The sequence below is a fragment of the Abramis brama genome (genome assembly GCF_963993115.1).
Source record: "Abramis brama genome assembly, chromosome: 15".
NCBI classification, from domain to species: domain Eukaryota; kingdom Metazoa; phylum Chordata; class Actinopteri; order Cypriniformes; family Leuciscidae; genus Abramis; species Abramis brama.
The window spans coordinates 543,457-569,960 of NC_139977.1; the positions used below are offsets into that span (position 1 = coordinate 543,457).

The window sequence follows — 26,504 nt, forward strand, 5'->3', positions numbered from 1 at the left end:
CGTTAACGTGCTGCGTTAATGCGAGACTCTTATCGCGCGATAAAAAAAATATCGCCGTTAATCTATTCTCCAAGTTGGGTTGGGAGCTGCTCTATACTACACAAGCTATGATGACGCAATCTACCCGCGGCCGCGAGGAACACCCGGCTGCAACGCATCATATTCGTCTTCATCTTAAGTAAAAACGGCTGAAAGTGAAAGCTGGTGAAAAAGATCGGTGCAACGAGCAGCAGCAAACTATATAGACAGAGTGTGTGGGGTAACATTCGGTAAGTTAACACGCGACTAATCCGTTCTACCACCTCAAATTCAAAACGAAACATATCACTGAATACCAGCGCGCGCGTATTATTCCCAATATATCTTAGTGGTGTAGCACATAATCTCTGTCTGCGCCCGATTTTAAGAATCGTTGTTGTGTTTCTTTTTAACTGAAAAGACATCAGTTAGACAATATTCTAATTTTAAATTTGGGGTTTCATAAGCTCCAAGCCATAATAAACATTAGACCTACTTAAGTCTCTGCAGCTAGTGTACTTACATTTTATTTATCTGCAAAATTATGTTGTATACTTACAGTTTTGCACAATATATGTTCTCAAAACTACATACACCCTTTAAAATAAATAAATAAATACATTTAGCAGTTGTTTAGCAGGGTCTGTGTAACCTGTTCTGAAATGGTTTTATATATATATATATATATATATATATATATATATATATATATATATATATATATAGTGTTGTAATGTACATATATTTCAGTGATTCACCATCTGTTAAGTTAACTGAACAATATGAAGTTAGTAACTATGGTTAATAATTAGTGCTGATTTTACAGTTATAAATTGCTAAAATAGTGTAATAAACACAATTTGACCCCCTGTTCTAAAGTGAAAGATATATCCTCATTAATTATGGCACTTATTGAGTGGTCTTATAGTTATGTAGGTATTAATACATACCTTTTACAGACACAATACTTTTTTGTTCGTTCGGATAGATGCTGAAACATCCAATATGGATGTATTGGCAACATTTAAACAAACATTATTAAGTATTTACAGTTAAACAGACGTAAAATATTTACAAATCTTTTATATCGTAAAGACATCTGTATAATTTCCCTTTTATTATTTTATAGATAAATGTTTTATCCCTAAACTAACCTCAAACCTAAACAAAACCATTTTATAGAGAATATAAAAATAATTTATACAACATAATGGACAGAAATGTGTAGGAAAATTACCATTTTAGTCACAATATACCAGTAAAGTGATATTTTGAGCTGCTAATCCCACTCAAACCTCTAAACCTGCCAATAACCATTTCTTAAAAGTATGTAGAGTTATATAGAAAAACATAATAGACAGAAAAGTGCAAAATACACGTCAGTTCTGAAGAAGAAACAAAAGTTTTCCATGTTTGACTCTTGATATAGGATTGGATCATTCTGGAAAGTTACACTAACACGTGTGTGTGATGATCACTATGGGTTTGTGTGTGTTGATTCTGTTGAATGTGATGTGCCTGTAGCGGCTCTTTATTCTCCATCAGCTGATCCAGAGAAGGTCAGAATCATTCACCATTAAAACCTGTCAGTAAAACACAGACAGTCAAATTATCCACTGTAGAACAACTAAAACAAACTATTTGCACTATTAGTCAGAGATAATAAAATAACCCTGTGATGTACAATTTTAAATATCTTTTGAACCGTCCTCATTCTGTCATTGCGTCAGTTTCATTAATGACAATGAAAGTAGTAATAAATATTTAACATTATCTTCTATTGCAAATGATATTCAAAATAATGCAATTTTCATTATTCTGATTATCCGCTACAAGAAGTGTGGTTATTTTTACCACCATTATTCTCATACCCCAATGCACAGCACAAATGATGAACTCACATAGAGTAGGAGTGTTACTGGCCACTGTTTTAATCTACTTAAATCAAACGCTAAACACATTTCTATGGACGTATTGGATGGTTATTCTGCGCTGTGATGAACATCAAACTGTGATAGCAATGCCGCTTCAGATGGGGTTTCCTACACTGCCATTGTGTTCTTCACACTGTCTCTGGATGAAGATAAGCAGCAGACACTGGTGGCAGCGAGTTCAGCGATTCAGAGCGGAGGGAAAACTTCAGAAAAATGTCAGACTTCATTCATGGAGTTGTGTGAACAACACATGTCATATCCATGTACATACCAGCACATGTGCACTTTGATCAGAGCGGAATAGTTTAAAGGGAAAATCATCCAAAAATGAAAATTAAGTATTTTAAAGAAATGTTATATGGACGAGCACGAGCGGGGCATTTCTTTAAATTTCTGCTTTTGTGGTCTGGAAAAGAAAGAAGGGTAAATGGCATTAGAACAACACAAGGGTCAGTAAATGATGACTTAATTTTCATTTTTGGGTGAACTATCCCTTAAGGTGTTTATGTCACCGCTAGGGCCGAAGACAACCACCACTCCGGAGGAGCTACACCAAAGTACACCAACGAGGCAAGACAACGACATGATATAAAAGCTTGGTTCTCTTTATTGAATGTAAAAAAAAAAAAACTTTAAGAAAATGTCACTGCCACAGGGCTCCTCGTAGGGGCCGCTCGTTGAAACAGGTCAAAGGAATCTTCAATGGAGGAAGACTCGGGACAGCCGGCAGTTGGTCATCTCCTTTTACAGAACAGCCATGTGAGGGGACAAAGGGCGTTGGCTTTCAGGTAAGTAGCAGCAGATGACTGGGTGTTTCCGCTTGTAGGGCCACAGTGGGGGGGAAGTTTTGGACAGAGGACCAGGACCTTCCAATGAAGCGCAGCAGACAACAGTGTGTGGTGGGCGGAGAGCAACGACCGTCAGATAAGGCGCAGCCAACGACAGTAGGTGGTGGGCAGGACACAAGGGACTACAGGTAGGTAGCGGCAGACAGTGGGCTTTTTCTTTTCACAGGACAGCATCAGATAACTGAGTGTCACCTTTCTTTCACAGGGCAGCAGCCGGCAAAATGCAGCGGCGGATAACAGGATCTCTCTGTTCACAGAACAGCAATGGTGAGTACAGAATCCAGCAGTTAATAACAGTCTTCTCTTACCACTGGACAGCAATGGCAAAATGCAGCGGCGGATAACAGGATCTCTCTGTTCACAGAACAGCAATGGTGAGTACAGAATCCAGCAGTTAATAACTGAGTCTTCTCTTACCACAGGACAGCAATGGCAGAATGCAGCGGCAGATAACAGGATCTCTCTGTTCACAGAACAGCAATGGTGAGTACAGAATCCAGCAGTTTATAACTGAGTCTTCTTCTTTCTTTACCCTCCGCGGCATAAACTGGGACACCTGTACAAAGCTTTACCCACAGCAGTTCAAATAATTTCCTGACGCCCCTACACTCTCATGAAACAATAATAATCATTGATAACTTAGACATGTGGAACAAATTCAACTAATTTCTAAATTCAACTTAATTTCTCCCTAGGGATGCAAACGACATCAAAATAAAAAATGCAGCGACTCAACAGTCAAAATGCAGTCATATTTATACAGAACTGGGTTACATTGTTCCTATGCAGTTTCTTAGGTTTTTTCCAGAGGAACTAAGTCTCATGACAGAGTCTTACGACATTAACCTTCTATTGCTTCAGATGGGGTTTTTGGTGACATCACTGTTTCCCATATATGGGCATTCGTGCGTCCTTTCCGTCCTCTGCGCTTTGGACTCCTGTGTAAGTGTGTGCGTGCATGTGTATTTGGCCTCAACCGCACTTTATCTTTCTCGTCTCTGTCGCTGCCCCACCGCTTTTGCCTCTCTCCCCCGCTCTCTGCCTGCTCTACATCTTCAAACCGGCACTTTTAAATCCCCCGTTGTAGACACGCGCTCCAATAGCTGCTTGATTAGCCGCTGCAGCTGCCGCTTGTCAACACGGTCGGCCATGACAGGCCGCCGGAACCGGCCTAGCGTTGCACCGGAAGTCTTCCCCCGGGCAATTCGTTCCACTCTCATAGTTCCCTCTTTTTCACCCGGTGACATTTACATGTGTGTACATCAACACGGCACATATTTTACTAAGATTATGGTTACTTCAATTATGAGCTTAATCGAATCAATTTGAAGTATTGTGTTTACACGACTAAATCTCATTACTATCACATTATGAGAGGTCATGTAAACGTTGTCAATGGTGTTTACATTAACGCTAAAAAAGTGATCGGGTTGATCCGCGCATCATACGTCATTACGCTATTTCTACGTCAATACGCTATTTTATGGCATTTCACATGCGTAGGACTCTCCAGTTTTGGTTCTCAATCCGATCGAGTGTTTACATGTCCTCTTAATCGGATTACAACGATCTGATTACAAAAGGAATAAATCACCCCTAGAATCGCAGCTAATGATACAAGTGATATATTGTAATGTTTTGACATAAAAAGAAACATTAATATACTTTATTCTAACTATAAATGGAGTCAAACTCTTATTAAACATGTGTACAGTGCATAAATATTACCAAGAAAATAACCTCAAAAGAAGAAAGTATATTAATTTACAAATATAATTCAAACATATTTAGTCATCACTACTCACTGAAGCATCTCTAGTTTACAATGTGGATCCTCCTTCAGATCAGAGAGCAGCTTCACTCCTCTGTTTCCTAGTTTATTTCCAGTCAGATACAGATCTCTCAGGTGTGAGGGGTTTGATCTCAGAGCTGAAGCCAGAGCAGCACAACCTTCATCTGTAACACCACAATCCCACAACCTGTAGAGAACAATGACACTCTTCAGTCTCTCAGTTCAGGATCTACAGCTCAGATAATCAGGAACTTCAGAATCAGAAACAGAGACTTAATCCATGACATGATTGACACGTCCAGTCTAAGGTTTAGACCTGCTTCTACATGCTGCTTCAGGGGGTTCATTTCATATCAGAAAAAAATGTCATAATCATTTATCTCATGTTTTCATCATAATGATAAGTACAATTATGTCACTTTTGAAAGAATTTAATGAAGTTTTCTTAAAGCACACATTGTCAGTCTTTAGGCTTTTGTGTTAATTTTGTTTTACTGTTTTGTAATTTTCAATATTCACATTGGGAGGAATACGGAGGATGTTGATAGGAGTGTAACGGTACATGTATCGCACAACGAATACATTCAGTCACAGACGATCCACACTCTGATCCAGAAGGGGGCGCGCGGCAATGCAACGCTGTTTGCTAACAGTAAAGATCAGATAAATCCCATCACATAGAGCCTCTTTCACCTAGCTATCATCATATAGAGACTGTGTCTGTTCCCCGAATTTGGAAATCCAAAAAAACGTTTAAACCCATCTAAGGTTAAAAATGTACTTGATGTTCAACAAATAAAAAAACAGCTATAATACAAATGAGCAAATGATAAAGCTTGGGTTGCTGAATATTCGATCGCTTACTTCAAAAGCACTTATTGTTAATGATATGATTTCAGATAATAATCTAGATGTGCTGTGTTTGACAGAAACCTGGCTAAAACCAAACGATTACATTACTTTAAATGAGTCTACCCCGCAAGATTACTGTTATAAACATGAGCCTCGTCTGAAACGCAAAGGGGGAGGTGTTGCTGTAATTTATAGTAATATTTTCAAAAACACTAAGAAATCAAGTTTTAAAGTTGCCATGTGTCAGAATTGAGGTAAAAATATCCCAAAAATGAGCTACACGCATCAAAAGAATGAGAAGAAATAAGGGCGATGATGTCATTAAAAAAATGACAAGTTATAGTGCTGCAGAGATATCAACCTGAATTAGCATTAGCATTACTAGCCACGGCCCAACAGGTGTCGTAATACCAGTTTCGGCCATGGGAGGCGGTATGCGGGCAACATGAACACCAGTCAAACATGCAATACACGAATAACTTGCACGGCTTGTGGGCGTACTTGAACCTGATGTCAATCGTGTGGAAAGTACAGCCCACTACTACATTCAAATAAAATCTGATAAAAAAAGGAACAGAACCAGAGTAAACATTGGCACTGCTTTCCATCGCTGGAGACAACTAATGGACATGAAAGAAATGAGGTTCCGACTCCGAACTTGCAACATTTCTTTTGGATTGGTAAGTAAGATGCTGTTAGTATTTCGTTAGAAGTTTGTTTTATATGTCTGTGTAGTTTTTTCGGGAAGTTATAACATAGAAATGTATCGAAGGCTGTTCGATAAACGTATATATAACGTTCATAAATACAGTATTGTAATATAGTACACACATATAGCACAATCTCTATTGCTCTTTTTTTCTTGCCAACTACGTGACCTATATTATGTTTATTAAATGGCTTTCCTGAGGTAAATCTGACATAATTGTTCTCCAGCTGTGTTATTGACCTCTTCACGCTGATAAAAAACACTGATTGGTCGATATTATGTATGAGGAATACATTTTGGTAAGTTGTAGACTACTGTATCTTTCAACAGTGTTCGTGTTTTTTTACTATTAGCTAGTAGAGATGATCGGTTCACGTGCGCTAGGGATCTGTCGTGTAACATTTACAAGCGCCAAAACGGTATTTATTGTTTGAATTGCGTAATAAAATTGACAGAATCTGAGAGCTGAGATTTTTTTATATCATAACTAACCTGCTCTGTCTAGTCTGTCGGTATCCGTGTCCTCTTTGCTTCGCGATTTTTCTGTGCGTGAGAAAATTGATGTGTGGCGTGAGAGCGTGTGAAAAGTGTCAATTGCGTGTGTCTCACGGTGAATGCGTGAGAGTTGGAAGCTCTGGTTACGTTGGTGCTAGCTTGGTCAACATCAGCGAATGCTGTCTGGCAAATTAATGTAATTCAAGCTAACAATAAAAATGTAATATGAACAAAACGAATATGAACATATTCACTGGTAAAGGTGAAGGGGAGTAGCTTGAAGATGTCATATTCATAGTCTAGACCAACTCACTTTCTGGAGGTATACTGCCCCCATCTGGTATGGAATGTGGAGTATGAATTTATTTTTTTGACACAAGGCACCTTTAAATATACTTCTTTTGAAGTGTTGGTGCTTAATGTAAAAATATATAGTGTAAACGATAAATCACGTTTGAGATTGTGCTGGCTACTGTATACAGGCCACCAGGGCACCATACAGATTTTGTCAAAGAATTTGCGGACTTTCTATCAGAGTTAGTATTGGCTGCAGATAAAGTACTAATTGTTGGTGATTTTAATATACACATTGATAATGAAAAAGATGCATTGGGTTTGGCATTTAAAGACATTGTAAACTCAATTGGAGTTAGACAAAACGTGTCAGGACCTACTCATTGTCGTAATCATACTCTAGATCTAATATTATCACATGGAATAGATGTTGATGCCGTTGAAATTCTGCAGCAGAGCGATGACATCTCAGATCATTATCTAGTCTTGTGTAAATCACATTTAGCCAAGGCTGCAAAGCCGACTCCGTGTTATAAATATGTTAGACCTATCACTTCTGCCACTAAAGATCAAAAATCTTCCTAATCAGTTTCATCATCTCAGCATCCTAGATAGCTTAGAAGAACTTGATATTGCAACAGAAACTTTAACTCTCTCTTTTCCAGCACTTTAGACACAGTTGCTCCACTGCGCTTAAAGATTAAAGAAAATAGTCCAACGCCGTGGTACAACGAGCACACTCAGGCCCTTAACCCTCTGAGGTCTGAGCTGTTTTCTGGGCCCTGGAGGAGTTCTGACATGCTCTGACATTTCTGGTTATTTCTGTTACTTGTGACATTTTCATGGCTAAAGTCTAATTACACTGTATTCAGCACAAACTCTGCTACAATAATATATCAGCAGCATGTATGTAAAAGTTTGTAGTTTTGAGATAATGACATTTATGCGTGGTTTGTGAAAATACAAAAAAAAATTCTCACTGAAATAAGGCCATGAAACCCATACTGATTATTTCTTCACAAGACTTTTGAAAATCACAATCACCCTGACTGCTCATTCAGATAAGACAATATATTGATTTAAAAATTTTACGACGTGTTTTGTGTGAAAAAGCTTTATGCGGAGGTCATTAATATGTAAGCTTTTCACACCTGAGAAAGACAAAGACCCTCCCCTAACGGCCCTATTAGGAGCTATCAGGCCCTGTCATTCTGAGCAACCTTGCACAATACTGTCAATGAGGAGGTTTAAAAAAGAATAGCTTTTAAATTGTTTGGATTTATTTACAACACAACATAATCCAAAGATACAACAAATGCCAAAAAAGCACTTATTGAAAACAATGATCCAAAGACAGAGACTTTTGTGCCATTCCTAAAAACATTGTACATACCTTTCATTTCCAAGGTGTTTGATTTTCACTTTACCATGTTCAGGTACTAATTCTAATTATTGGACAAAAAACTTCCTCACGTAATAATCTAGAATACTGTCTAACACTTGATGGCTGCTCTGTTAAGTCTTCGTCGTTGGTTAGAAACCTGGATGTGCTCTTTGATACCAATCTTTCATTTGAAAGTCACGTGTCTAGTATCTGTAAAACCGCATTTTTCCATCTTAAAAATATATCTAAATTACGTCAAATGCTCTCTTTGACAAATGTGATACAATTAGTTAATGCGTTCATGACCTCAAGGCTAGATTATTGTAATGCTCTACTGGGTGGTTGTCCTGCACGCTTAATAAACAAACTACAGCTGGTCCAAAACGCAGCAGCTCGAGTTCTTACCAGAACCAGGAAGTATGACCATATTAGCCCTGTTCTGTCAACACTGCATTGGCTCCCTATTAAACATCGCATACATTTTAAAATATTGCTGATTACTTACAAAGCACTAAATGGTTTAGCTCTGCAGTACTTGAGTGAGCTCTTAACGCATTATAGTCCTTCACGTCTATTGCGATCTCAAAATTCCGGCCAGTTGATAATACCTAGAAAATCAAAATCGACTGCTGGCGGTAGATCCTTCTCCTATTTAGCACCAAAACTCTGGAACAGTCTTCCTAACATTGTCCGGGAAGCAGACACACTCTGTCAGTTCAAAGCCAGATTAAAGACATCTCTTTGACCTAGCATTCACATAATATATTATAGACTTCTATAATTCAATGTTAGACTGCATAGATTAGGTCAGCCGGAACCGGGAACACTTCCCATAAATCCTGATGTACTCATTACATCATAAGAAGAATGGCATCTATGCTAATTTTAGTGTCTTTGTTTATCCCGAGGTTTTCCCGCAGCCTGCCGGATCCAGGCCATATCCAGATCTGACGAAGGACCTTCGCCTGGACCCGATGACAACGCAGTGCTGAAGTGCCAACTAGTCTCTCCCTATGGAGGATCCCTTTACCACTCTACAGATAAGGCGTTGTCGGGAAAATTCATTTCGCGTACCTACCCTGTTAAGTAGGTTTATGGACTGTATTGACTGGTTCTGACTTAGTTGGGATCATCACGGGGCATCGGTAAGAATGCACAAAAGTCCAGAAGTCCAATCACTGTTTTAATAGTAGAATCAAGCCATCAACATACTCAGGGCATTGCATGAACAGATGCATGTGATATTAAGGGTGTGTGAGTGTGGTTTCTATAATAAAAACAGAAATATAAATAATCAGTTTACAGTAATAAATGATAAACATTTTACTCAAAAGAATAAACGCGTGAGGATACATGGCTATAAAATGTAAACAACTGACTATGAATAGACACGTGACTATCGTCTTATAACCATATCTCAATCGAGTGTAATCTTCACAATCCACATAAATATGGCTTAATAACATCTGTAAATTGTAAACACTAAAGTAAACATATGGAAAAATATGAGTCGTTATCATTATTTCACTTATACAGTGCGCATCGGAACACACGTGCAAAGATAATGCACAGAGTCGACTGTCAATCATTCACAACCCACCAATAAGAATTAACTTAGAGCCTTTTCAACAGCCGCCCCAATTTACGTTGTAAATTCTACTTTAGAAAAGGCTTATGAGTCTTTGTTATCATCAGGTAGTGGTGGCAAACAGATAAGTTTACTCACTGGTCGGATGTATTTCCGACCCTGCACTTGTACTTCAACAGTTCTGATTTTCCCATCAGCACCGGGTACTGTGGCTGAGACCTTACCCACTGGCCAGAGGGCTCGAGGCAATTGGTGATCCACTATCATCACTACTGTCCCGGTCTTTAGATCTTTGCCAGTCTCAGTCATCCATTTTGTACGAGTTTGCAGTTCAGGCAAGTATCTCTTGATGAAGTGGGCCCAAAAATGGTCGGCAAGGACCTGGCTATGTCTCCAGCGTTTTCTGCTAAGTAATTCGGACTCAGGGTATACAATTTGGGGTAAATCAGGGTCTGGCCGCCCCAATAACAGGCTGTTTGGTCCGATGACACGTAGCCCAGGGGTTTGGAGTTTAATATGCCTTCGATCTCTGTAAGCACTGTACTAAGCACTTCCTCAGTTACATGTTGGGCTCCAAGTGTAACATTGAGAGCAGATTTTAGAGACCTGATCTCCCTCTCCCATAGTCCACCAAAATGAGGAGCTCCAGGGGGATTGAATTCAAACTGAATTTTCTGCTTTGCAAGCTGACTTTGCAGATTGGGTTGCATGGCCGTAAATGCTTCTGATAGTTCCCTTTCTCCTCCCTTGAAGTTTGTTCCCCGGTCAGAATAGAGTTCATGGGGAGTTCCTCTGCGTGCAATGAATCTGCGTAGGGCCATGAGGAATGAATCTGTATCAATTTTAGGAAGTAAATCAATGTAGACTCCTCTGGTCGTCATACATTTAAATATGATCCCCCACCGTTTTTCATTGCGCCGGCCTACTTTGATTGTGAAAGGTCCAAAACAATCAACACCTGTTGAATAAAAAGCTGGGCGGTAGAGACGGAGTCGGGCTGGTGGTAAATCAGCCATTTTTGGCACTTCAGGCTTTCCACGCCATTTTTTGCATTCACAACACTGATGTTGGTGCCGCCGTACTGCTTCTCGCCCTCTAATGATCCAGTATTTACGGCGTAACTCAGCAAATACTCTTTCTGGGCCAGGATGATGAAGTTTTTCATCATAATGTTGGATCAGGAGTTGACTGAGTGGGTGTTTGGGATCAATGATAATTGGATGGGCAGTATCTGGCCTAAGCAGCTCACTACGTCGCAAACGGCCACCAACTCTTATGAGCCCAGTAGACTGGTCAATCTCTGGTGCAAGTGAGACTAATCTGCTGTTGGAAGGCAAAGATTTACCACATGTTAATGTATCAAGTTCAACTGGGAAACACATAGCTTGGGCTTGTTTCAAGAGTGAAATCTCAGCAGCTACATAGTCTGGGGCGGATAAATCTCTTGTCTGATTGGCTTGTTTTAACTGTTTCTGTGCTTCATGTTCCACCAGTTGATCAAAACTGTGGTATGGTGAGAATTCTTGCATTATGTCGGAGAAATCTACTGTGGTCAGGCTGCAGAAGGTTACTTTCTTCTCTTCATCTGTGCTGTCTGGGACCAATTCCTCCAGGTCATTAGACCAGGTACTTGGGTCTTGCCACAAAAATTGTGGTCCTTGTTTCCAATGACTTGGCATTGATAGTTGGTGAAGTGTTTTACCATGGGTAATGTCATCTGCAGGATTGTTTTCAGACTTCACATAATGCCATGCTTGAGAAGCAGTCAGCTCCTGAATTTCTGCAATTCTTGTGCCCACAAACACTTTATATCTGCATGAATCTGATTGAATCCAAGATAAAACTGTCTTTGAGTCACTCCACAATGTCACCTGTTGAATGTTCAGGGTGAGTTCCTTTTCCAGAAGTCTTGCCAATTGAGCCCCACTGAGTGCTGCACAGAGTTCTAGCCGGGGAACAGATAACTGCCGCTTTGGTGCCACCCTTGATCTTGCTGTGATAAATGCAACCTCCACTTGGCCTTGAGGACTCTCTGTTCTAAGGTACGCCACTGACCCATAAGCATTATTAGAAGCATCACAAAATATGTGGATGTCTCTTTTGCACACTTTAGAATCCAGTTCTGTGCTAGTGTAGCATCGTGGTATAGCAATCTTGTTCAGGTACTGCAATTCTGCTTCCCATTCAAGCCAGGCTTGCAAGAGGTCACTTGGTAGCAATGGGTCATCCCACTCTCGTTTTTTATCCCACAGTCTTTGTATCAGTACTTTGGCTCTAGTTGTGAAGGGGATAATGTAACCTAGTGGGTCATACTGACTAGCTACGACCTGATAGACATACCTCATTGTAGGAACTTGTGGTTCCTTTAGACGAGCTTTGTAACCAAGTGTGTCTGCTTGGCAAAGCCAATGTAGACCCAGGGTGGATTCAGAGACATCCCATTGCTTTTCAGTAAGCCAAAGCTCATTTCTCTCAGATCTGGCTTCTACAGGAAGGTGTGCAACGACAGAAGGAATGTTGCTAGCCCACTGTCTTAACTCGAACCCACCAGAAACTAAAAGAGCTTGGAGCTTATTCACCAGTTCAGTTGCTTTGTCAGTAGAAGTTACACTCTGTAGGAAATTGTCCACATAGAAATGTTTCTCTACAGCCACACGTGTGTCTTCTCCTGGAACAGTGTTCTCTTGGACATGTTTTAGGACGGCAAATGTTGCGCAGCATGGGCTGCATGTAGTCCCAAAAGGCAAAACCTGCCATTCATAGACACTGACTGGTGTATCACGCTGCATGTTTCTCCACAGAAATCTGAGAAGTGGTTTATCCTCTGGGAGCAGACGTATCTGGTGAAACATGCCCTTGATATCGCTTGTGATGGCAATCGCATGCTCTCTGAAACGGAGTAACACTCCTAGTAAAGTGGAAGTGAGGGTAGGCCCAGCTAGGAGGTACTCATTAAGGTTATGGCCTTGGTACTGAAAGGAACAGTTGTACACTACTCTGTGCTTTCCATTATGGTGTACCATGTGGTGCGGTATGTACCATGATTCAGGGCTGTGATCAACTGCTTCAGCAGCCAGCTTGACAACATAACCAGATTGATCCAGCCTTTCAATTTCCTGGTTATATACCTTTGCATGTTCGGGACTTTTACTGAGACGTCTTTCTAATGCTCTGAGGTTGGGGAGAACAGACTCTTTAGGCGCTTTCAATTGGGGCATGTCCCTTTTCCGCAGAAGCGGTGTGGCGTAACGAAACACTCCATTTACATTTACCCTTGCAGTCTTGGTCTCAAGCAGAGTGATGGCCTCCTGATCACAACATGAGCGTGTCACCACTTTCTCATTGCGATATGGTAATATGTCAAGCTGCCAGAGTCTCTCCACATGTTGCAACAGCTCTGATGAGGTGGAAGTCACAGATGTGAAAAGGCATTGATGCTCTGGGATTTGGTGCTGGAGTACATTGGCTGGCCCTTGCAGTGTCCAGCCTAATCTGGTCCTTATAGCAGCTGGCCCGCCCTGTGGGCCGAAGTGAACTGGCTCCATGGGGATGATTAAATGGTGATGATCAGAGCCTATAAGCAACAATGGCTGAACCTGAGAAAAGGCATGAAGAGGCAGTCCTTTGAGATGCTGGTATTTCCTTTGCAGAAGGGTAACTGGATGTGAATGCTTGGCCAAGCCAAAATTCTCAGCTGTAAAGGCACCCGTTATCTTGAACCTTTTGCTTGGCTGAAATGCTGGGGACAGAGTGAAAGATACTCTTGTACCTTGTATGACTTGGGTGTCATGTCGAACTGTTCTCAAAGAGAGGGTTTCAGTCTGTCCATTAAGTCTAAGCTGCTGTGCTGCACCATGAAGCAGGATTGTACGTTCAGAGCCATCGTCCAAAATAGCATAAGCCATCATTGAATTTTTGCCATTACGCAACAGCACTTTACAAATTTTCAGAAGGACTTGGCTGCCACCTGCTGGACGATCTAGGTATAGCATCTGACTCTCTTGGGGTCTTTCGTGATTGTGCTTCATCTCTGTTGATTTGCTGTTGATGTCATGCAAAACAGTTAGATGTTTGCCATTGCAAGTTTTACATGTGGCTTTCAATCTGCACTGGGCTGCCTGATGTTTCCGTCCGCACCTCCAACATCTCTTATTTGACTTAATCCAGTTAGTTTTGAGCTCACTAGTTAACTGTGTGAAGTTATTGCACTGGTTAAGATAGTGGTGATTATTGTCACAGTAATGACAGTACACATTCTTGCTGGGGTTTTGAAATTCTGATGGTTTTGCAACTGGAGGGTTTGTGGACTGATCAACACCATGCAAAATCGCTGCTGTCTGAAAAGTGTGCTTACGCTGTCGTGGAGCTTCTTTGTGCTGACTAACATGTCCCCTCATTTCACTAGTATTGAGTTTACAGTCAGTGGGCTGCACCTGCAGCTCAAACTCAAGCCAGTGTGAAAAGTCAAGCAGGTTTGGAATTGGGTTTCTGAGGGGGTGAACATACCTCTTGAAGTTAGCCTTGAGATCATGAGGGAGTTTAGACATGAGTCTTGCCACATGTGAACCACACTGCAATTAATAGCTCCCTTCTCATCCAGCTGGTCAAGCATACCCACTAATGCTCGAACTCTGAGGGCAAACTTACGAAAGGCCTGAGTGTCACCACTACGAATATTTGGCCCGTCCATCAAGTCAGCAATTTTCTGCAACGCCAGTTGATGCGGCTGTCCATAATGTTCAGTCAGCGATTGCATTGTTTGGGTGTATGGATAACGGGAGTTGCTGTAAGAATCAGCGATTAAAAGGGCCTCTTCGAATTTCAGATGCTCAAGCAGAATTTGATATTTAAACTGTTCAGTAGCATCGTATGGCAGCAAATTGTCAAGAGATATTTTGAGTCTAGCAAACTGTCGTGGTTCTTCCACTGTGAAATCTGGTATTGAAGGGTTCGGACCTCTATAAATGCTCTCTCTGGTGGGAGGAGAATGAGAACGCTGAACGAAGTCTCTTGGATGATAATGATGTCTTGGGTGGTAATCAATTTGTTCTCTGAATCTGAAGTCAGCTGCAGGGGAAGGATGACGTATTTGTGGCTTTGGTGGGATATGTCTTTGGTCATGTGCATAGCTTGCGCTTTGTGCAGCGTGTACACTTAACTTGTGCTGAGGTTGCGATGTACGTGGCGGATTTGGTTGATATTGCACATACCTGTTCTTTGATGTGGACTGCAGTCTCATTTCTGAAAGTTCACCCGACAAATTAATTTCACAGTCTAGCTCCTCATCTGCCGACTCTTCCTTTCTGTCATCCATAACTGGTTTTCCAGTCTCTTTAGAAATCTGATTACTCATTTGAGCTACTGCTAACTTGCTTAGACGTGGAGTTGGGACAGGAGAAGGTTTCTTAGCTGCCTTTGTCGATGAGTGAGTGGACAGGACACTGTGATGAGTCTGTTTCATCCCTTTAAGAGCTGTGTTGCATGTCCTCAATGGTTTTATGCAAGCGTCTGTTCTCTTCTCGTAGCTGCCAAATCACTGTTTGAGCATCTCGTTCTTCATACTGGTCTCCAGTATCCTTAGTAACATCACCTCGGTTAGTAGTATGCCACCTGGTGAAGGGTGTCATCCCGACAGCACCCTCATTTCCTGACTCCCAGCGGTAAGGCTCTGGCTGCATCCTGGAAGTAGGTGGATATGTATGCTGGAAGCCGCTGTATTCCACCTCATAATCTTCCAAGTGGCGTGGGGGGCGTGATAGTCGTTTACTACGGACATCAGGCTCACACTGTGATTCCGAATGGGCTTTGGACATCTTATCCCGTGGCAATCACCGCAATCCGGCTCGAAGGACCAATGTTAAGTAGGTTTATGGACTGTATTGACTGGTTCTGACTTAGTTGGGATCATCACGGGGCATCGGTAAGAATGCACAAAAGTCCAGAAGTCCAATCACTGTTTTAATAGTAGAATCAAGCCATCAACATACTCAGGGCATTGCATGAACAGATGCATGTGATATTAAGGGTGTGTGAGTGTGGTTTCTATAATAAAAACAGAAATATAAATAATCAGTTTACAGTAATAAATGATAAACATTTTACTAAAAAGAATAAACGCGTGAGGATACATGGCTATAAAATGTCAACAACTGACTATGAATAGACACGTGACTATCGTCTTATAACCATATCTCAATCGAGTGTAATCTTCACAATCCACATAAATATGGCTTAAAGGGTTACTTCACCTCTGGGAAGATGAATGTGTATTTAAAATAGGTAATTTAAGTAGAAGAAATGTGAAGAAATTTTTGAATTTGGAGCTTTCTAGACTGAGAAAAGCCAGAAAATATATTTTTGGCTTATGTGGATGAAAGACAACAACTCCCAGAATGCCCTTGCTTCACTGCCTTAGGAGGCCAACCTACCGGTAAGAGTTGAAAACAACCAGGCTAATTTAGCCTACGTGATGAGTTTGCCAGGGATCTCTAGAGATCGCCCAAAATGTCTGGGATTCAGCTTTTGCGTTCTACAGTCGCCATTCATTCATCATGTTTACTGTGGCGAGCAGGACGAGGCTGACGGCCGCGGGAGAACGGCGCGAGGCCGGTGGCGTCATTACTGAGACGCGCCGGGTCTCCCATCTCTCACGGAGGAGCGGGAATTTCCTTAGCAACGGTAAAACGCACATCAACCGATCACTTGTTGTTTAGCGTTCATGTAAACACTACATTCAGATTCACCGATCGGAATAAATTCAGTTAGATTAAAACAAATGGTGTGCATGTAAACAATGAATGGCAACCGCAGAACGCAAAAGCTGAATCCCGGACATTTTGAACGTTCTCGCCCGCCGGACAAGTCCGAGAAAAGGAGAATGGTAACCCCTACTTGCTCAGCTTTCTCCAACTATTCAGCATTCTCCACAGACCACAGAACAAGAGCCTGCTAGCTTAGCTTCCAAAGAAAGACGGCTGACACTGTGTACATTCTGTGAGTGAGATCCCACCCTCTATGTGCGGGCTGAAAACATGCGGAGCAACGCCATCTACTGGCTGTAGTCTTTAGCCTCTGGCCAGAAAATCCTCCGATGACGCAAAATGACGATTTTTGCGTCATCGGAGGATTTTTTCCAGACAAAAAATACATAATTCTCTTGTCTCAGGGGGATATGAGGGTGGAAAGCATGGTAATTCGAAAATACTACAGGTTTTCTACTAATACAAAGCTTAATGCTAAATCCTGAAGTAACCCTTTAATAACATCTGTAAATTGTAAACACTAAAGTAAACATATGGAAAAATATGAGTCGTTATCATTATTTCACTTATACAGTGCGCATCGGAACACACGTGCAAAGATAATGCACAGAGTCATACCGCTAACATTAGCTTCACGGAAATCCGAAAACACTCAACATCAGAACGTTTCAACACCTAATACAACAAATAACAATATAAACAAGATTAAAGACGGTATATGTGGAAATTAAACTTACTTTTAAAGTTACGCACACTCTTCTATGGCTTGAATACACGCGAGCCCTCCACAGCTTTCAAGCGAAACATAAGTAGCGTCAAACTCTGGGGGAGGGAGCGGGACTAAGTTACGACTGTCAATCATTCACAACCCACCAATAAGAATTAACTTAGAGCCTTTTCAACATACCCCGAAGTGACAAAATAAAATTCAATTCTGTATCAAAATTATATATACGATATATCATTGTCCTTCTCCGTGCTGTGGGATTACAAATTTAAGAATATGTTTAAGATCTGCTGATCCTACATACTTTATAATATCACATGAAAAATTAAGGTGAACTACACTGTATTGGGCATTCAAGGTGAACATGATGGCATCAATTCACTGATTAGAAGTCAGCTGCAAGTCAGCAGTTGGTCTTTGACCTTCCTACTAAGAGTCAAACCAGGTGTGAATGTTTACATAACTTTAGTTCTTGTGACCATGTGATGTGGATACAAGTCTGGAGTACCATTTGTTTTTGACTCAATCACATTATCACAGTCGGGGGTAATTATCTCTATTGTCTTTAGATGATCAACATTTCTAAGGACAACATTTTAAGAACTGCCCACTGAATGCCTATAAAATACCATGTAAAGTTCCCTTAGTCAGACTTGGAAGAACACTACAGATGACACACAGCGAAGATCCCAATAAATCACTTCTGCTTTTCCCAACGTCTCCTGGTCTCTGCTTCGATGAAAGAAAACTTTCTAACAGTGCGATACGATAATCGACATGCTGGCGCCAAATATCGATATTTAAATTAATGAAATAAGGCGCTCTAAATACATTTCCCTGTTCCCAGCGTCGCTACTTCATGGCTCCTCGAGGTAGCGCTAACACATGAATGAGGGAAACATGAACATAAGTTAACTAGCCTAAGATTATTACGATTTATAATAGGGATGTGCAAGACTAGTTGACTAAACTGTACAGCTGCTACTAGTCGACACTGAAAACAATAGATTACACAGAAAAAAATAAAGAAGATTTAATCGTTCAAATTGCTATCATTTTAATGTTACTGTGAAGAGCAGGGCGCGAGCTGTGGAAACAGAGTGAGGCCAGTGGTGCAAATGTTAAAGGGATAGTTCACTTTTAATTTTCATTAAATTAATAATTTTTTTGGGTGAACTATCCCTTTAATGAACGTCACTGAGCGCTGCACTGTCTGGAGTCCCAGGAGCTGTGAAGGATAAGAGGAGGAGTGACGACAGAGGAAGACGAGAGAAGACCAGGCCTGGACATTTATGTTGTGTTTTGTCTATGTATGGGCGGCAGTCGACTATGAAGCACCGGCCGTTTACTTTCGTTTTACTTAATACAAAGTTGAAGGCGCAAGACGTTGACATTTTAAAATATTTATATTTTAAAGCATTTTAAATATCACATTAAAATAAAACACTTGGAAAGATAATGCATTAACCCTCTGGGGTCTGAGGTGTTTTCTGGGTCTGGAGGTGTTCTGACATGCTCTGACATTTGTGCTTATTTCTGTTACTTGTGACATTTTCATGGCTAAAGTCTGATTACACTGTATTCAGCACAAACTCTGCTACAATAATATATCAGCAGCATGTATGTAAAAGTTTGTAGTTTTGAGATAATGACATTTATGCGTGGTTTGTGAAAATACAAAAAGAAATTGTCACTGAAATAAGCTCATGAAACCCATACTGATTATTTCTTCACAAGACTTTTGAAAATTGTATCACATAGCCTAGAATATTTGCTCCAAAACTATGTGAAAATCATCCTGACTGCTCATTCAGAGAAGACAATATATTGATTTAAAATTTCTAAGACGTGTTTTGTGTGAGAAAGCTTTATGCGAAGGGGCAGATCACCTCATTAATATGCAAGCTTTTCACACCTGAGAAAGACAAAGACACTCCCTAATGGCCCTATTTTAGGAGATATCAGGCCCTGTCATTCTGAGCAACCTTGCACAAAGAATGAGGAGATTTAAAAAAGAATGGCTTTTTGATTGTTTGGATTTATTTACAACACAACATAATCCAAATATACACAACAAATGACAAAAAAGCACACTATTGAAAACAATCATCCAAAGACAGAGACCTTTGTGCCATTCCTAAAAACATTGTACATACCTTTAATTTCCAAGGTGTTTGATTTTCACTTTACCATGTTCATATACAGAGACTCATGTGAATGTTGAAGTCAGCAGGACTCAGTGGCATCTGGTCCCTGAAAAAAAAAAAAAAAGTGAACATACTGATATCAAGAGAAACTATAGGGAATATAGTTCTAAAATTTATTGGGAATAAATTTTAGATTTTTCTGGTTAAAATTGCTTTTTAAAATTCACAGAATGCACACACACACACACAAATGTTTCCAACAATATATAATTTAATGAACACCAGGTTTGTTGTGCCTTGTAAGCATAGGTTATGCACAGTGCTGCATAAAATAATAATAACAATAACCTATAGCAGCCTATAAATCTTCCAAAATATTTCAGTAACAACTACGCTAGAGAAAAATATATTGATTATCATATGTTACTTCAAATATTTCCATTCGTTATGATGATATGAAATGAGATAATAGTAAAAACATGAAGCCTTTGTTTGGTGCGTTTTGCTTTTCAAACACGACCGTTTCAAACGCGATCGCGATACATTCAAAACCAGAGCTCGCTCCAAAATATGAAACATTATGGTTACCATATTATACATATCTACGTTTGAGCAGATATCAAACACAGTAACAGTAAACATGGGTCCAAATATTATAATATTCACCATATATCTAGCAACAGTTCAACTGCAATGTGAAGTTTATGCAACAATAACATGAACTAATAATTAAGAATTTCTTACCTTACATCTTTCTTGTCTTCAAATCGCGTTCTTCTTCTTCTGATGTAAATCCAATGTAAGCTCACGGCACGTCTTTCAAACTCGACGAAAAGCAGAGACTGATGAAGTGTGGTGTTTTGTTTTTGAGGTAACGACGAGCGCGTTCGCGTTCCATGTGGAGATTTGCATGTGAATCTCTTTTGCGCGCGTGGGCGTGGTCAAATTAAAAATAATTAGCAAGAGCATGAGAAGCTGGACATCTTGTTGGTTTTATACAAATTACTTAAACAGAGAATATTTGTTTTCAGTTTGAATCCGATCATTTAAAAGTACACACTTAAATGTTTATAAAGGTATATGGCTCATAAATGTGTGACAAGTATTCGCTGAGTTTTGTTTCAGGTTATAGACGTGCTCAAGAAAAAAAAGTTCACCGCGACGGGGAGGCAGAAAACATACCCTGTTTATTTTCTTTATTTTACAAAAGCACAATGTTTTGATTCGATTGTAAGTGGACACATACAAAAGTAGAAATATCACAGATTCTTTTTTCATATTTCTTTTTTCTGTATGACCATAAATGACAGAGAAATTTAAGTTTGTGCTACTACGTGAAGAAAATCCAGCAAAACGCGCCGATGCGTTTCTCGACCCCAGAGGGTTAAGTGGTAGGGCCTAATCTTGTTATTTTATCTCAGATGTGTTTTCTTCGTGTCAGTCACAGAGAGCACAGAAATGACCGCTCAAATTTCTCAAAGACAAACGAGGCCCAGGAGTATTTTGAAGTAGAAATAAAAAGTTTTATGTAAGCTGTGCCATTTCAAACTGGCATAATTCCACTAGAGCCATGCGTAACCATATTCAGGACATGCGTGTAGGTGAGATAGCCGAAGCAAGCAAATGCCCATTGCGTATTCACTTCAACACCGAAAAAATAACTGTGCTTCAGAATCAGCTTTATTCGCCAAGTGTGTGGCATTTAGCAGCATTTATTATATTATTATGGGATTTGACAGCTTCATATATTAAGTGCTCAAATGGATCATATATACACAAGTCTTAAGAGGGTTTTTACTTTTAGACTAGTCGGTTACAAAACTTGCTGTAAATAGACATCTTTGACGCTCTTCACCGAGCGCTTACACAGATACACACGGGAGTGTTTGAAAGCATGTGTCTATAAGTGGATTCGTCAATATAATTTACTTAAAATGTTTAATTTAATTTGCAGACTGAAAAACATTTTGTGTTGTTTTCTAACAGATTGGACTTTAAAGCTGCAGTCGGCAAGTCTGGCAGATTGAGGGGACTTAGCCAAAATTGTGAATGTTTACAACTCTCATGCCCCTCCCCCACTACCACAGAGTTCGTGCTCGTCAGTGCATGTGCCCCAGATTTTCAGTGAACGAACCCGTCTCTTCAGCATCGATCAACACCATGGACTCGGAGGTAGGCTGCCCTGGCTAATCTACCCATAGATAGCAATAACCGAGGAATTGGAAGCTTGTTAGTAGATTTTCTCTCCGCCATCACGCTTCGTACAATCCAACACACCTGCCTTTCATTTTCAAGTGATCCTGAAGACCTTAATTGGTTGCTTTAGGTGTGTTTGATTAGGGTTGGAGATGAACTGTGCAGGACAGTGATCGACACCCCTGGCTTACAACATTAGCTAAGATAGATTTTTTTTATCCTTGAGAAAATTAATTCTAATATCATTTATTTAAACACATATACACATTTGTTTAAAACATACGGAAGCCCTGAACCGCAAGGTGAGAAAAAAAATATAAAGAAAACTTATCTCGTTATTTCGACTTAAGTCGTTATTTCAACATATCTCGTTATTTCGACTTAATAAGTCGTTATTTCGACATAAATATCTCGTTATTACGACATAATAAGTCGTTATTTCGACATAATATCTCGTTATTTCGACATAATATCTCGTTATTTCGACTTAATAAGTCGTTATTTCGACATAATAAGTCGTTATTTCGACATAAGTCGTTATTTCGACATAAATATCTTGTTATTTCGACATAATATCTCGTTATTTCGACATAAATATCTCGTTATTTCGACATAATATCTCGATATTTCAACATATCTCGTTATTTCGACTTAAGTCGTTATTTCGACATAAGTCGTTATTTCGACATAAGTCATTATTTCGACATAAATATCTTGTTATTTCGACATAATATCTCGTTATTTCGACATATCTCGTTATTTCGACATAATATCTCGTTATTTCGACATATCTCGTTATTTCGACTTAAGTCGTTATTTCGACATAATAAGTCGTTATTTCGACATAAATATCTCGTTATTTCGACATAAATATCTCGTTATTTCGACATAATATCTCGTTATTTCAACATAATATCTCGTTATTTCGACATAAATATCTCGTTATTTCGACATAATATCTCGTTATTTCGACATAAATATCTCGTTATTTCGACATAATAAGGGGACATTCTAATATGCATTAAGCTACATTTAGCGTTCTTATAATGAGTTTCTATGGGAGGAAAATGCTTAACGTCAAATTAAACGCTTTGCGTTCATATTCTGGACTTATCTGATTTTTGTAGTAGCCTATACTTTATTATGATTTTAGTATCATATTGATTAATAAATGCACGCACAATTATCCGTGAACTTGATAAATGTTGCAGATATGTTTTAGGCTACTATCCACAAACAAATTGCTTTCAGTTATGTGTGCAAAATTCAGAATTCAACGAATGTGCAGCAATTTGTACAAATAGAGACATTTTTGTGTATAAAAGACATTTTTGTTTTATTTTGTATTAGTGATTATAATTTGCGCTTCCATTTATTGACGTCTGAGTCGATCTCATTTGAGTGTATTCGGCAATTTGCTTAACGTGGAATTAAACGCGTATATTCTGAGCTCATTAGATTTTGTTGTACATATACTTTATTAGTATGATTATTTACTGTGTTTGGTCTATTACGTCTAAAACGTTGCATATTAATGGCAAATAACTTATTTGGCAATTACACATAGTTTTGTGCTAGTTTTGTTGTCAGTATTGCTCTTTCAGCCAGCTTGATAGTTTATCTATTAGATTTGGTTTATTTGTTTACTTTACACAACTCAATCGCAGATAGCCTATTTTGCTTCATGTGCTTGGTCATTATTGGCCAGATCAGAAACTATGTTTTACTTGACTTGGCTTGCACTGCCTTATACCACTACTGCGGCTGTTATCATTTTTATTATTATTAGTGTAATTGCCAAATAAGTTATTTGCCATTAATATGCAACGTTTTAGAATAGTATAAATTAGTAGAATATCCAGTGTTATGAAAACAGTAGGTCAACATAACTACAATGCATTCTATAATTCCCGGTCTTATTCTGCCCTCTAGTGGCATATCGAAATGAATACAAACCTTAACATATTTACTAACAGACCAAACACAGTAAATAATCATACTAATAAAGTATATGTACAACAAAATCTGATGAGCTCAGAATATACGCGTTTAATTCCACGAATTAAAGCAAATTGCCGAATACACTCAAATGAGATCGACTCAGACGTCAATAAATGGACGCGCAAATTATAATCACTAATACAAAATAAAACAAAAATGTCTTTTATACACAAAAATGTCTCTATTTGTACAAATTGCTGCACATTCGTTGAATTCTGAATTTTGCACATTTGAAAGCAATTTGTTTATGGGTAGCCTAAAATATCTGCAACATTTATCAAGTTCAAGATTAATTGTGCGTGCATTTCTTAATCAATATGATACTAAAATCATAATAAAGTATACTACAAAAAATCAGATAAGTCCTGACTATGAACGCAAAGAAACTCTGTTTTACTTGACTTGGCTTGCACTGCCTTAGCCTAGCACTACTGCGACTATTATTATTATTATTATTAATAATACTAATAATACTAATATTAATTTAACTATTATTGTTGTTGTTGCACTGCATTCGTTGAATTCTGAATTTTGCACACATAATTGAAAGCAATTTGTTTGTGGATAGTAGCCTAAAACATATCTGCAACATTTATCAAGTTCACGGATAATTGTGCGTGCATTTATTAATCAATATGATACTAAAATCATAATAAAGTATAGGCTACTACAAAAATCAGATAAGTCCAGAATATGAACGCAAAGCGTTTAATTTGACGTTAAGCATTTTCCTCCCATAGAAACTCATAAGAACGCTAAATGTAGCTTAATGCATATTAGAATGTCCCCTTATTATGTCGAAATAACGAGATATTTATGTCGAAATAACGAGATATTATGTCGAAATAACGAGATATTATGTCGAAATAACGACTTATGTCGTAATAACGAGATATTATGTCGAAATAACGAGATATTATGTCGAAATAACGACTTATGTCGTAATAACGAGATATGATGTCGAAATAACGACTTATTAAGTCGAAATAACGACTTATTAAGTCGAAATAACGAGATATTATGTCGAAATAACGAGATATTATGTCGAAATAACGAGATATTATGTCGAAATAACGACTTATTAAGTCGAAATAACAAGATAAGTTTTCTTTATTTTTTTTTTCTCAACTTGCGGTTCAGGGCTTCTGTAAAAACAAAACACAGTTTAATAAAAAAAAAAGAGAAAGCAATATTGTGTTTATTTTACTCCCCCCTGCTGTACCGAACCATGACTTCAATACCGAGGTACGCACCGAACCATCATGTTCATGTACCGTTTCACCCCTAATGTTGACACATTTATACAATCTTACCACAGTTTTTCCAGTTTACAGTGAGGATCCTTCAGTCCATCAGAGAGCAGCTTCACTCCTCTGTCTCCTAGTTTATTCTGAGACAGATCCAGTTCTCTCAGGTGTGAAGAGGTTGATCTCAGAGCTGAAGCCAGATCAGCACAACCTTCATCTGTAACACCACAATTCCTCAACCTGTAGAGAACAATGACACTCTTCAGTCTCTCAGTTCAGGATCTACAGCTCAGATAATCAGGAACTTCACAATCAGAAACAGAGACTTAATCCATGACATGATTGACAGGTGCAGTCTACAGCAATTTCTCCGAAACTGTACAGCAACTGTCCTCTGACATGCACACACCTAGAGACATTTATAGTTGATCCGCTTGCTAACGTACTATTTTTTGAAATGTCACGGTTTGGGGGAAATTGTCACAGTTATGTTCTGTTAAATTCATTTTAATGGACTTTTAATTTGTTTATCTTCACTCACATGTTTTGTGTTTGCTCGCTTGCCTTTTGGATTGTTTGCTTGTATGGAATTTGTAAAGCCTTTTTTGAACATGATCTTCATCTTCCTATGCTTCCTACAACCTAAACATGACAAACATATTAGTGATGGCGAAGTGAAGCTGTCTGAACCAGCGAAGCTTTCAACACAATTGTATCAGAAACAGGTTCATTACTCGAAGCTTTTCAAATCAGAGCTCGACGAGGACCTCTGCTGGTGAGAGTGAGGGAAAGTGCTATCGCAAAATGTTTCACAACCGACCAACGTAATAATCTTAGAAGCAAAAATCAATGAATGAATGGAAAGATTAATTAATGCATCCATGTATTAAATACATGACAATGATCTGTACCATTGCATATACTAGTTACTCAAAACAATAAAAGAAAGAACAATAAAACAATAAAGAAAACATTTTGTATTGTGGATGTGGACATTTTTCCTGTTTGTAAACAAATAAAACTAATGAATAGAGTATATAAATAGTTTTATACAATAAATAAATACAGGTGCATAGACACAAAGACACACACACACACACACACACACACACACACTTTCACGAGATTATCGTAAATCTGTAGCTTTTCTACAGACCAACAATTTAGTTTAGCCCAGATGGGCAAGGCTTATAGCGGCTTGTGCTTAATGATCTTTGTAAGAAGTGTTCTTTAGAAGTACTGGTGCTTGGGGAGAGGAGAGTGCTTTAAGTGTTTTGACCTGGGACCAGTGCAGTGCTGTGAAACAGTGGGAGTGTGTATGTAAATGACAGTGACTTTGCTTTATGAAATGCAGACACAGTGGAATGGGAATACTTTATACTACAACAATAAACTCTCGCATTACAACAAACAGTTCAATGCAACGCAATACACCTTAACACATCACGAGGGCACGCCCTGTGTCGCGCATTTTTGAACCAGATTACAAAGCGGTCACGTGGGTGTGTGTG

General features: G+C 39.1%; 1 protein-coding gene across 1 annotated transcript; it reads right to left on the bottom strand.

The window, feature by feature from the left end:
- Window positions 1–1,153: 1,153 nt before the first annotated feature.
- LOC311097873 (ribonuclease inhibitor-like) lies at window positions 1,154–25,588 on the bottom strand. The gene is made up of 4 exons (XM_084137827.1): window positions 25,535–25,588; window positions 25,060–25,233; window positions 4,606–4,779; window positions 1,154–1,601 (listed from the first exon to the last, which is right to left on the bottom strand). Coding segments are annotated over exons 1-4 (357 nt in total). The 5' UTR covers window positions 25,537–25,588; the 3' UTR covers window positions 1,154–1,594.
- Between the last annotated feature and the right edge of the window lie 916 nt (window positions 25,589–26,504).

Coding starts and splice junctions, on each gene's coding strand:
- LOC311097873 (XM_084137827.1), bottom strand. Junction 4,780..25,059: donor TGTAAACTGGAAAAACTGTG/GTAAGATTGTAT, acceptor TGTTCTCTACAG/GTTGTGGGATTGTGGTGTTA.